General features: G+C 39.6%; 1 protein-coding gene across 4 annotated transcripts; it reads right to left on the reverse strand.

The window, feature by feature from the left end:
* Positions 1–6,844: 6,844 nt before the first annotated feature.
* Positions 6,845–11,980, reverse strand: si:ch73-109d9.3 (zinc finger protein 235). 4 transcript variants are annotated; one of them, XM_037763449.1, is made up of 5 exons: positions 11,666–11,980; positions 10,415–10,953; positions 9,792–9,934; positions 8,427–8,529; positions 6,845–8,086 (listed from the first exon to the last, which is right to left on the reverse strand). In XM_037763449.1, exons 2-5 carry the CDS (start codon positions 10,725–10,727, stop codon positions 6,882–6,884), a joined length of 1,764 nt encoding a protein of 587 aa, XP_037619377.1. In that variant the 5' UTR covers positions 10,728–10,953; positions 11,666–11,980; the 3' UTR covers positions 6,845–6,881. The 4 variants fall into 4 exon arrangements, with proteins under 4 accessions (XP_037619377.1, XP_037619378.1, XP_037619376.1 ...); XM_037763450.1 differs by having other exon boundaries at positions 11,621–11,980; XM_037763448.1 differs by having other exon boundaries at positions 11,476–11,980.
* Positions 11,981–13,769: the final 1,789 nt, after the last annotated feature.

Below are 13,769 nucleotides of genomic sequence, written 5' to 3' on the forward strand. Positions count from 1 at the left end.
TTCGCCTTGCAATACACACATAGAAAAATATGAAAAAATATGAATAACTCTGGAGTTGATGTCATGTGCAGTATGACACTAAGGAAGCTCGTAGGGGTTCATATCTTGCTCGTAGACACTTTAATAAGAGTCACGGCTGCTGCTGACTGTCCAGATCCATTTATTCTCTTTCTCTCAATGACCTTTTCCAGTACGTTTTCTTTTCTTTTTTTTTAAACCAAATCCAACTGAACAGCAGCTTGGCTTGAAGCAGCCTTTTTCGACATTGCCAAAGGAAAATCCAAACAGACCCACACACACACTCTACACGGAAACACAGTCTCTTATTCCTCATAACACTGAGGCCATGGTGTGGCTTACGATTCACTGAGGGGAGAGTCTGTCCAAAAAAACAGGAAATGTGACCGAGTGAGGAGGCTAAAGAGAAGAGGAGGAATGGGAAATGAAAGCGCATTGAGGGGTGTTATTATTTTATTTTTTTTTAGTAATTAAACATCTTCAGAAGAAATGCTGACATCACAGTGGTCCAATTAGAGGGGAAAGGATTCACATGAGCTCACCAAATACTGGTAGAGGAGCTCATGTTTTAGCTTGCACAGACACAAGGTGTATGTTGGCCAACGTACAGGAAGGTGTTTATATATACTGTGCACTCCCACGCGTTCGACTGAGAAAACCAACAAGCTGCTTTCTCAACACAACCCCCTCACACAGCCCATCTATTATGCTCACTGCAGATTCAGCTAAGTAGGTATTTCTCAATTGCTCTCCATAGATAACTTCTCTTGTTATTGGGTTCAAACATCAAAAAGAAAAGATATCATCTACAGCAGAAGTGCTGCTTTAATCCCCCCCTCTCTCTCTCTCACACACACACACACACACACACAGAGAGAGAGAGTTTAGCCTCTGCTAGCTTTTTCCTCACCTTGAAAATAAGATTAAAATGTTATCGGTTGTACCACCTGCACAGTGCTGCACCGACTCCAAATACAGATACAACAAATCAAGCTTAATCCTGAACATGAGATATGTAATGCACACACGCACACACACACACACACACACACACAGGCTTGGGCAGAGATCAACTAAAACAGGGTCTACAGACACTTGTCACTATGAATTGTTACTCTGATGGAATGGTTTTCTTTAACAGTACTCTATTCTTTATTCCATTAATACATTAGCAGCCAGACAAGAGGCCTACTATCATCCGACAATCTCTGCTATGTGGTCCTGATATTTGCACAATGTTAGGTGAAAGGCTGACACCAAGTGGTCAATCAAGGTACTACAGCATTGCTGTAAAAATTGACAGTGAGGGACTTTTTTTTTTTTTTTTTAAACTCTGCCAACAGAGCTGTATTTAATCAACAATTATTTTCATCAGTCAGAAATTCAGTCATCACTCATGAGACATCATCTAAGTGCTTTGGTAAAGGATGTTGCGCTTCAACAATGGGATTCACGGTGGAGTGGTATACACCCAAAGTCCAATAAGCATAAAAGTGTGATTGATCGCATGATTGTCCATAGTTAATCGCGATTAATCGCAAATTAATCTCACATTTTTTTATCCGTTCAAAATGTACCTTAAAGGGAAATTTGTCAATTATTTAATACTCTTATCAATTATTTAAAAGGCTCACATCACAATAGAGATACGCCTTACGCGTGAAATCTGGGATGTGCTACCCTATCACATTTGTATCATCTAAGTGCTGTGAGTTCTTCAGAAGGTGCAGTTTACAGGAGTCTTCGCAGAAACAAATCCTATACTCAGGTTGTAAGAAGAGCCCTCAGATCTTCAATTGGAGGAAAAAAACATTTGAAGTTTTGTGGCCCGTGGTGAATTCTACACTAGTCACGTGACCTGGGCTCCAACTTTTTGGGGATCACACCTAAGAGCCAACAAACAAAGTTCTTGGGCTGAGTGTGAGGAATTAGACCCATTTATCAAGCTACTTACTCCTACTCACAGCTAAGTGTAGGAGTAATCTTTAAGAGTTCACAAGATTAATGACATGTACGCTCAGAGCAGGAGGAGCCAATCAGTGGCCATTGTGGGTAGGTTTTCTTTGTTTTTTTTGTCTTTTTTTTATCTAATCCAATAAACCTGTTTTTGTCTCTTTTAGGGAGGTACAGGGGGTCTTTAGGGGGAGATAGCAGGTCAGCAGTAGATGTCACATAGAAGTGGTGTACATCATCTGAAAGCTGGGAACCTGAAGATTAATCTGAGATGCAGCTCAGCACTGTGTGTCAAGTTGTTCTAGTCATAAATCAGAAATAACATTAATTAATTAATGAATATAGTTAAAATAAACTGTGAAAGTGTATAAGGGCTTAGAACATCATGATAGAAGTATATGATGTCCATTCCCATGCTCACTTATGTCTCATAAGTTGTTACAGCAAGTTTTGGGTTAATACCATTTGTTTCAAAGATTTGGTGCTAAATTTAACCATTTTATACCACTCGAGAATTGATAAAAAATTTACCAATAATCCCTCCAAATTACCACATTAAGACAACAAGAACTTGAGGAACACCAGAGAAAAATCCATGCTGTGATTTGGTATCAACAACTTTTGACATTAGGAGATTTCTGCAAGAATTGCATTTTTCAGCGATTGGATGGCGAGTACTTCTGTTCTGGAAACTGCTCAGAAACCCCCTTATTGTCAATATACCTAGGAAAGCCATCCATCCTCTGAATGCTCTAGGTCTGTAGTTTGTTGTTGTAAAGTTTCATGAGGTTGTGATTATCCTAGAGGTCACCACAGGTCATTTTATACAGTGAGGTCAAATTTCTTAAAAAATGGTCTCACTACAATGAAATGGCCACTATGGGGACTAACATCATCACACATGAATACTATTGAGCTCATTGGATCCACAAGAGTCTCAGCTTTACAATGATACCCAATTTATGTAATTCCAGGACTGTTTATGGACCCCAGTATGTAGACATATTCAAACACACTATTTTAGAATAGATAAAAATAACACATTTATACTGCACCCAAAAAGACTGCATGGTTTTTGCCCAAAACCTGTATGTGATTATCATAAAGTGGGCATGTCTGTGAAGGGGAGGCTTGAGGGTACCCATAGAACATTTTCATTTACATATCTCAAGGTCAGAGGTCAAGGACCATGCCAGTTTTTCCTCGCCAAAATGTACCCTAACTTTGGAGTGTTATTAAGCCTCCTTCCCGACAAGCTAGCATGACACAGCTCTAAAACTGAACTTGATACAGCCTTAACCCAGGGGGTTAAATAATCAGCATATTTGTTTAGATTGTAAAATCAATTAAATAAAACATGAATCAGAAAAAAAGGAATAGCCATTCAATAACAGGATTTACTTCTGCACAAAAAAATGGTGAAAATGGAAACAAAAAGACAACCACATGAAAACAAACTGAAAAGTGGTGGAACATCCTATGAAATGTTTTAATTAATTATTAGTCATATACAATAGGTGTGTGCTCACCTGTTTCTGTACTGCATCCGTCTAGCATCTACTCTTATCCAACGTAAGAGACCTCTGGAGCTCTATTACATTTTAGAAAAGTATTTTCAACTTATTTTGAAAGTGACTTTTACATTCAAGTTTGTGAGTTTGGGTAAAAGAGAACCATTTTTACTTTTATCTTTCACATAATTGGTTGATAAATACGGACCCTGATCCATGGTCAGATATACAGTGAATGTGTTTATGCAATTGATATAACAGAAGAATTTGTTTGACTTGTATTCACAGAATAAATATTTATTGACCAAGTGACAATTGACCTATCTCTGTGCATGATTCACAACACGCTGCTTTTCGTCCTTTTAATAACAATACAACAAGTTACTAGATGAACCGCTCTGGGCCCCGTTTCAGAAAGCAGATTTCACAAATTCAGTTCAATCAACTCGGAGTAGGTTGAACCTGAACAAAAAAAAGCCATCAACAGTGGAGCTCTGATACTACGATTCACCATGGCAACAGAGGCAGAGCCTCCGTTTTAATCCAGTGGATGTAGAGATTTTAATGCATGTACTGTATATGCTGACTGTGCACATTTATCTTTAAAAAAAAGTCAGAGCAGGGAAAAGTGTCAATAATATACATAAGTTTTATTCTGTGTTGTCCATTAATTCATCAGACTGACATTTCCTTAATGGAAGATAAAGTGGTGGAATGTGACTGTGTACTAGGCTGCAGCCTACATTACATTTTAAATATATTTGTTCAGCTTTAATCTGACGGGGACAAAACACAGGAGCCAGCAACTGAAGATGAAACATATAGTTGAAGATTTAAAGAAATATCTCTAAACATAGAGATATGATTGTTATCTCAGAATCTGATCCAGTAATAATGTGTTTGGTGATTTAAAGGTTAAAATAGAGTCAAATTAAAAATCAAATAGACATTGATTTGGTTCTTGGCTCAACAGCATTCAGTGACTTTGTGGTCACTTCAACAAATTTAAAGACAGTGACTGAAATGCTGTTGTAACACTTAAATTCAGAACATAAGCAGCCTATTTAAAACAAAAACAAAAAAACTCACTTTCTGCAGCTGCACCACCATCCTGCTCATTCTGAATTATTAACGTATAATCTACAATATTATAGGAATTATGCTCCATCAGTGCGGTCAATCGCATGATGAGTGATAGAGATTATTATTCATTGATTCTATATGTCTAAGCTTCATACTGATTTTTAATATTTAAACTGAGATTATGTGCAATAAACATTAAAGTGGAAACTGACAGCTGTCTCAGTCACAATGTTTTGAAAATGAACTGCGCAAAAAGAAAGACATGCAAAGGTTTTATTCTGAATTGAGGGGGACTTGAAGCTGTGTAGTATTTGAATGTCCAAGGAACTGACTGACAGTGCATAAAAGCGTTAACTGTAGATACTCCTGAGTAACAAACCAATATCTTTAAATTCTGACATGAACCTCCGCTAATTAATGTGCTTCGATACGGACTGTTCAAAATCTACCTTAAAGGGGAATTTGTCAAGTATTTAATAGTCTTGTCAATTATTTAAAAGGCTCACATCACAATAGACATACGCCTTACGCGTGAAATCTGGGATGTGCTACCCTATCACAATTTTTTCATCTAAGTGCCGTGAGTTCTTCAGGAGGTGCAGTTTACAGCAGTCTTCGTGAAATTGAAGAAACTAATATCTTTAAATTCTGACATGAACCTGCGCTAATTAATGCGCTTTTGATATGGACTGAATGAATGAGGAAATAATGCAGCGTGTCTGTCTCTTTAAGAGGGAGGAGACAGAGGCCCTGTTCAGACCTGGCATTAACCTGATCCGATCACAAGTGGACAGCTCTCAGTACAGGTGTGAACGCAATCAAGACGCACTGAGGACGCATTCAGAGGTGGTCCGGGTTACATATGGCCACATTCTTTTTAGCAGTGTGTACACGAATGTGTCCGGGGCCACATTAAGGACTTAACTATTCCGCGGGTCTCTGCACTCTTCAGGTGAAAACACAGGCAGAAATGAGCGTTATTAAAATACATCTTATCTATATGCTACATATATACAGACTATCTGACTAGGCACGCAAAATGCATTATTATCATACTGTCTGAGGTGTGTCGGTGTTTTAGTTCAGGTGCTTTGCACGGAGCTGACCCCCCCTCGCTCGCTCTCGTCCCCGGCTCTCTGAAGCTCTGTACCCCGCTGTTGCGCCGTGACGCAATAATCGTATATTTTGATGTTAATAAAAATGTACCCGAACTCACGAATACGTAGGATATTACTACTGACATTCATGTAATATATATATGCTGTATTAGCAATGTGTTTACTACGTGTTTATTTGCATATAGAGCGGGGAAGTGAGATCGGGTCACAAATGGTCACTGGAAACGCATGTGGAGACGCATTCTAATACCGCGTGTGAACAGACGTACTTAAAGCTGTCCACTTGTGTTCAGATCACTCAGGACGCATGTTAATGCCAGGTCTGAACAGGGCCTGAGAGAAACTCAGGGTTTGTTGATGAAAACCTGCAAGCGAGCAGATTAGGTTCACATATTCAGTTACCATGGTAACTGACCCAGGGTTTAAATTAGCTCTCTTTCTGGAACTGAAAATCCCAAATTTACCTCATTTTAGGCTTAAAGGTCCCATATCGTGCTCATTTTCAGGTTCATACTTGTATTTTGTGTTTCTACTAGAACATGTTTACATGCTGTAATATTCAAAAAAAACTTTATTTTCCTCATACTGTCTGCCTGAATATCCCTGTATTTACCCTCAGTCTGACACGCTCAGTTTTAGTGCATTTCAATGGAATTGCAACGGAATTGCGTTGCTAGGCAACAGTTTGGGTCCATGTTTACTTCCTGTCAGCTGATGTTATTCACATGCACTGCAACAGGAAATTAACTGGGACACATTTAGTATGTTTACGTTTAAAACTGTGAAATGGTTTAAATATTGTATATTTGTGACATCACAAATGGACAGAAATCCTAACGGCTTGTTTCAAACGCGCAATTTCTGAATATGAGCTGTGTGTATTCTCCGTATATTGAGCGTTTTGATAGTTTAACAGTATTTATATAGCACTTAAACCTGCTTTATAATATAAAAGACATTAAAATCTCACTTTTTACAATATGGGATCTTTAACTAACTCAGAGTTTCCACTAATCACGCTTTCTGAAACAGGGCTCTGGAATGCACGGGAGAACTTGGGACAATCACTTCAAGAGACGAGTACACAAGAAGCATTTCTGCAATCTCAGACATTGCGAAGGGAAAACACTGTAGCAATGTAATCTAAAAGAAAAAAACACACCAAACTTTGTCTTTTATATCACTGGGCTGTCCGTCATCATACATCCAGATGGATCCTCTGGTGGCGCTTCAGGTTGCATTTCTGGGTGAAGCGTTTGCCGCAAGCCAAGCAGCAGTAGGGTCTCTCTCCGGTGTGGACCCGCCGGTGGGCCTTGAGGTTGCTCAGCTTGGTGAAGCTGCGGCCGCAGAGGGAGCAGCAGAAAGGCCGCTCCCCTGTGTGAGTCTGCAGGTGGGCCTTGAGGTTGCTGGGGTGGGGAAAGCACTTCCCGCACTGGCCGCAGCGCAGGAGGTGCCTGGGACCGGCGTGGAGGTGAGAGTCTGGATGGGGCACGGGGTTGCTGAGATGGGAGTTTGCGCACTGGTGCGTTTTGACGCTGACCCACGGGGCTCCGGTTCGGTTATGTGCTGCGGCTTGTTTGTCGCCCAGGTGACCTCGCTGGACTGAGAGCGGCGGAGGAGGAGGAGCGGCTTTAGACGTGGAGGGAGTTCTGTTGAGGGGATTTAAATTTACGACGTGAGCGTGGATTGTGGATGGTGCTGCGGCGGTACTGTTTGACTGTGTGTGAGGGGGCTTTTTCATCGGTCTGTGGAGGTGCTGTATGGCAGCTTGCAGTCTGTGACCTGAACCCGCTTTAGAATGCAGCTTCATCACCTCCTGCACGGTGGCTTTGTGGGAAATGTGGTTCTGCTTGAGTGCTTCTGAACTCAATCTGTGCTGTCTTACTGAACGTGAGAAAGACCCCATCCCGGACTTTGTCATTTTCTTTTCTTTAGGCTTGCTTTCCATGCAGCCGTCAGAATCGACAATAACCTCCTGCTTGACGGTCACACCCAACCCATCGCTGTTCTGCAGTCTTGCGTCAGGGGACGCCGAGGCTGAAATCTGACCTCTTCCCGGAGTAACCGGAACATCAACGTCTGTTGTGACAGAGTTGGACAGCTCATGTTCTGTTTGCTTTAAAAGACCTCTAGTTTTGTCTGGATCACTCTCTGTTTCAAGTCTGTGATTCTGCAGCATTCCAGCTATTGTGACAGTCAGGCCAGCCCAACCGCTGTCCACCTCTAAAGACGGATCTGTGGCCATGTGCATTTCCTCCTGGTCTTCGGTAAAGACATATGCGGCAGAGATCTGAGGGTCTTGCTTAATAACATCCCTCAATAATTCCTCATCGTTCTCTGGAGTCGGTTTCAGATGTGTCTCAGTCATCTCAGTAGCGCTGCAGGATTCAGGTCCTGTTTCACCTAGAAAAATTAATAGAAACAGAGGTTATATTAATGACTTCAACCAAACAAGCAAGTTGGTTGCTGCCACAGCTAACACGGTCACCCAGGCAAAATCAACAACAACAATAAAGATGCTCATTAGCTCTTTAAGCCACATGGTCAATTATTCAATTAATACTAATAACAAACTGATACACACCTTTACACGTTGGTAAATCCTTTTTATAGTAGTAGTGATCGCAGTAGTATCAAATGTGTCATATGTAAGATATTATGTGTATTCACAATATACATATAGATGTTCACACTTATTATGCAAAGAAAACAATGGACCTTGGTGACACAACAACACACTCACCATCAAGAGGACCACTCCAATGCACGGAAGAACAAGACGGCTTATTCGCTTCTTCTTCCTTCACATCCACAGCTGGCAACACATCTTCTTCTTCTGCTGCTGTCTGAACGGCACAGGGAACACATAAGAGAATATGGTTCTTACATTTTGATTTGTTAGTTGGATGCTGTGTGCAGAATTTTCCTGTCAGAGAAGATATGCATACATAAAGCCTCTGAGAACAACCCTGATCTAGCATCGCTGAGAGTAAGGCTACGGTCGAAAAGTTAAAAAAAAATTACGTCCGAATGTCTTTTTCTAACTACTTTTCCTTGACCTCGATTGAAAATGTCACGAGGTCAAGGAAAGATGTGAAGGAGAATTCATAAGGACTTAGGAAAAGACAACTGTGGTGTTGAGAGAATCCGTCTGCACTTACACTAGGCTCCGTAATTATGATGCGACGGCGGCAGATGTGCCGTGGTGAAACTACAATGTTCCGAAGACGGACTACAAAAGGCGCCCCGTGCGTTCTTAAATAGGTCTTTCAGTGACAGGCTGCTTCACCTGCGGTGTGTGAAAGAGATATACCGCAGGTCCTTCTGCTGCTGTAACACTTTACATCAACATATAATAAAGGATTATCTGACCTAACATGGACAACCGGTGAATAATATTACTTCATTTCTAAGGTTGGAATTGAAATAAAAAAAGGAATAGCCTATAGGCTACGAGTCACAAAAGGTTATATGTTAAATATCGAGTTAATGTTTGAGTTATGGTGAAGGAGTAGACCCATTAAATGTAATACTAATATACTATACTAACATACTTCTTCCTACTCCTTTTCGGACGTAATATTAATTTATGTTGATTATTTGTTTGTTATATGTTTACTGTTCATTTTATTCTTGTTTTGTTTTTTTTACTTATTTGTTACTTGTTTGAAATAAATTAGAAAGTTAGAAATAAAGTGAAACTAAATGATTGTCACTGTCCACTCATATTTATCAAAATGAATCCCAATTAGTATATGACTGTTGAAAACAATTGGTAAATCTATGCAAGATGGACATATATAGTTTATTTTCATGAATGGCCGAATGGTGCGTTGCTTTAAGTGTTGCGGCTGCAAGGAATTGTGGGACGACATTATCTCCTTTCCTTTGGTAAAGGATGGCCCAGTGTATCCTATGGTAAAGAAGATAAGAAAGGAAGCATTGAAGCATCTTTCCTTAGCATTTAGAGAATTCAAACAGCTCTCATCATGGCTGCTACTATACTTACGATACTTCTGGGTCATTTCACTCCGTTAGGAAGCTTCCTTAGCAAAAAAGGCTTTTCGACCGCAGCCTATTTCTGCTCTGAGATAGTCCTGTGACTAACCTGTGACTTCCCCTCAGGGCTGAGAGTGGATGTAGGATTGTCTGCTGCCTGTGATGACTCTGGTGTGACTTCCTGTGCGAGGCTTATTGTCCACCTTTCCAGAGAGTCGCCCTCTTCTTTCACGCCACAGCACCCCAAAATGTCTGAAAAAAAAGGAGTACTGAAGTAATATAGCATTTTATTTGTATTATTTTATTTAACCTTTATTTAGCCAGGTTAGTCCCATTGAGATTAAGAACCTCTTTTCCAAGCGAGACCTGGCCAAGATGGTCAGCAGCAAGAACACAAAGTTACAGACACAGACACAAATAGAGATAAAATACAATTCACAAACACTAAAAGCACTGAAATTTGCATTAAAAGAGAACTATCTAAAGACAAATGGGGGGACAAAAAGGAACTTTTCTGGGAGTCAGCTGTACAACAAGGGGGCTATAAACATTGGCATGCCATAGAGTCTGCTTCTAAAGCCTTCATTTTAGATTAAAAAATATTTAATGATACCAGCTCCTTGATTTTTAGGTCATTTTGGAGCAAAGAATATGCAAAAGCCCTTTCCCCAATTTTTGTCCGAACATAATACAGATTGTCTTGTATATGAATATCTCTCTGTTTGTTCTTACCATCCTGCTGTTCTTTGGACCTTTCTTCTTCTGCAGCGTCACTGGACAGCTCCACACCATCCTTGGCACAGTCGACACACCTCCCAATTTGCCTTCCTCCTTCTTCTTTACCCCCTTGGTTACTTAATTTCCTCTCAGCCCACTGCAGCTGCATCCTCAGTGTCTCCACCTCCTGGTTCCTGCGCTGCATCTCCTCCAAGAAGCCGTCCTCCACCAACCTGGTGACCTCATACATGGCCGTCTTCACCACGGTCTCCATCACATCCGAGAGCTGGGTCTGGAAAGTCACAATGAGCGTGTCCAGGTCCGACATGATGAGACTGTCCAGGGTCCCTTGTCTTATAATGGGAGTTCACTGCGGTCAAACCAGCCTCCACTTCGAAAAACACAGTCAAGCCAGTATCCTAGGCATTACGGTAAGAGCGTGTAGGAACTGACTTCAGCGTGTAGGACGGTAAGAGAGTATAGGACATCAAAATAAAAGCAAGGTTCTGATGAACGTGATGGGCCATTCAGATTCATTCAAGAGGTCAGTCAGTCTGTCGATGATAAATAAATTAATGAATGAATAATTAAACATATAAAATGAATACATATGAAATACTAAATTAAATTAATGATAATTTAAAAGAAAAACAAACCGCCTCCAAAATGTAGTTCAGAGAAAAATATTATTCCAATTGTGTAGATACTTAGACAAACTTAATATTAAAGAATACATTTCCAAAGACTGATCTGACTTCTAAATTACAGTAGATAGATAGAATTGATGTAAGGAAACTGTTCACTATCACAGATTAATTTCACTTCAGAATAATAGTAGACCACCTCAGAGTATCACTCAGATAGTATCAGGACATTCTGATGTAGATTTTCAAAATTAAAGCCCTTTAAAAATCTCATGTATGGGCTATCTTCACTCTAAATTCAGATTAGAATTAAAAGGAAACTGTTCACTATCACAGATTAATTCCACTTCAGAATAATAGTAGACCACCTCAGAGTATCACTCAGACAGTATCAGGACATTCTGATGGAGAATTTCAAAATTAAAGCTTGACCTCAGTCTGAGATCCGTGTGAGGAAAAGACTCTTGGGAGATGCTAACCCAGGTTGTTTCCACTGTGCACCATCGCTACACACCCACTTGTTGTTGTGGGTATTTCAGGTATTGAGCAATACACAGATATATTAATTTAATTATACCCGTTAAAAGGCACTAACGATGAGCTAATGACTGACACGGATCACCTTCATGTCGCTGCAGATGGTCACCTAGCAGCCAGCTAGCTGATGCTGATGGGACTCCTTAGTTTAACGGTAGCATCCGTATGCTAATCGACGTTAACGGCGTCACACTGTCAACAAACCGCACACAACTACGACTTAAATAAACCATAGTCGAGCAACGTGTTGATCTATTTACACTCGTGTTGACGGACTCCACGAGAGAGGGCTCTTTAGCGCAGTACATTCGTGTGAACTAAAGCATGTAACCGAGCTAACGTGAGCTTCTTCTTCTTTACAGTCTCCTGTATGTGGTGTTCTGCTTGTTTGTGCTCATGACGTCATACGCAGCGCAGTACGGTGGCCTTACCTGAAATCTGAGAAATAACAAAACGCGTTTTAATAAAGTGAAACCCATAAGCTGCGCCAAGCAGGCAATTATACATTCATCTCATTGTTTATTAATAGGAATGCGGTTTTAGTCTTTGTACAAACACATGATGGTCCCTTACGACCACGCTCTCCTATAATGCTTTATAGATAGGAATTTACATTTACAATACTATTTTATATTTATGTTTATATTTATTTTTAAATGCACTATGTTATGCCTTAGACTATCATTTTGAAATTATAAATTAATCTCATTGTTTATAATATGAATGCGGTTTTAGTCTTTGTACAAACACATAATGGTTCCTTACGACCACGCTCTCCTATAATGCTTTATAGATAGGAATTTACATTTGCAATACTATTTTTATATTTATGTTTATATTTATTGTAAATGCACTATGTTATGCCTTAGACCAGGGGTCAGCAACCTGCAGCTCTGGAGCCACATGCGGCTCTTTAGCCCCTCTGCAGTGGCTCCCTGTGGATTTATAAAAATGGAAATGAATAACGGTTTATTGTTTACATTTTCATTTTTATTTATCATTGTTGTAGCTCTATGGTACGACAGTACAACGGAGTATTAGGGCCACATTGAGGGGAAAAAAATAATTCTGAGATTTCGAGAATAAAGTCGTAATATTACGAGAATAAAGTCACAAGTTTATGAGAAAAAAAGTTGTATTATTATGAGAATAAAGTCACAAGTTTATGAGAAAAAAAGTTGTAATATTACGAGAATAAAGTCATAAGTTTAAGAGAAAAAAGTCATAGTATTATGAGAATAAAGTCAATATTATAAAGTAGTAATTTTACGAGTTATTTTTTTTTTTTCGTAAAGTTATGACTTTATTCTCGTAAAATTATGACTTTTTTATCGTAAAATTATGACTTTATTCTGGAAATCTCCTTAAAAAAATTTTCCCCCTCAATGTGGCCCTAATACTCCGTCACACGTTTGACTAAAAATGGCTCTTTTCATAGTAAAGGTTGCCGACTCCTGCCTTAGACTATCATTTTGCTTTATCAATTACTGCTTTGCTGGAATTGACAAACGACAAATAAAGAACCTTGAACCAGATGCATTTAGCTTACCAGTTATGTTTAGGCAGATGCCTGGGAGAGTATTTTTTTATTCAAAGTGCTTGGCCAAATTATGTTTTGACCCACACAAATCATTTAGGAGCAATGTCATTGGGGACTAACTCCAGTTATGAAGCCATAACCCTAATATGAAAATACATTTGACATATTTTGTATAAATGGAAAACCCAGACAAAACTCATACAACCATGGGAAAAGCATGCAAACACCACAGATAGACCCCAGCTATAGAGGTTCAAACCCAGAACCATTTTGCTGAGAGGAAACACAAACACACACACCACATAAGTGTCTATGATGAATGTTTTTTAAAATCCTTGACTTCTTTTATGCTAATTGATTTTCTGAGATGAGCGCCGCTTATACACGTATATGAAGATACCTCTCTGATGCCCTTTGGACTCACCTCTGACTTTTATCCAAACTGCATTCTCTCCCCTCAACCACTTTCCATCCTTCAAGCAAAAGGGGGTTTCTGATTAACCCTCAACTGAAAAAGAGAAACCACTGGAATGTCACCTAGAGTAATCATTTATTTAAGAACTAGGGCCTTCAAAGTTCACGTGATAATGCATGAAATTCGTTTTAACGCCACTAATTTCTTAAATGCATTAACGCAACTTGCAATTTT

The sequence above is a fragment of the Sebastes umbrosus genome, chromosome 3 (assembly GCF_015220745.1).
Source record: "Sebastes umbrosus isolate fSebUmb1 chromosome 3, fSebUmb1.pri, whole genome shotgun sequence".
NCBI lineage: Eukaryota > Metazoa > Chordata > Actinopteri > Perciformes > Sebastidae > Sebastes > Sebastes umbrosus.

Coding starts and splice junctions, on each gene's coding strand:
- si:ch73-109d9.3 (XM_037763449.1), bottom strand. CDS start 10,727: ATGTCGGACCTGGACACGCTCATTGTGACTTTCCAGACCCAGCTCTCG. Junction 9,935..10,414: donor GTCCAAAGAACAGCAGGATG/GTAAGAACAAAC, acceptor CTTTTTTTTCAG/ACATTTTGGGGTGCTGTGGC. Junction 8,530..9,791: donor GCCCTGAGGGGAAGTCACAG/GTTAGTCACAGG, acceptor TGTGCCGTTCAG/ACAGCAGCAGAAGAAGAAGA.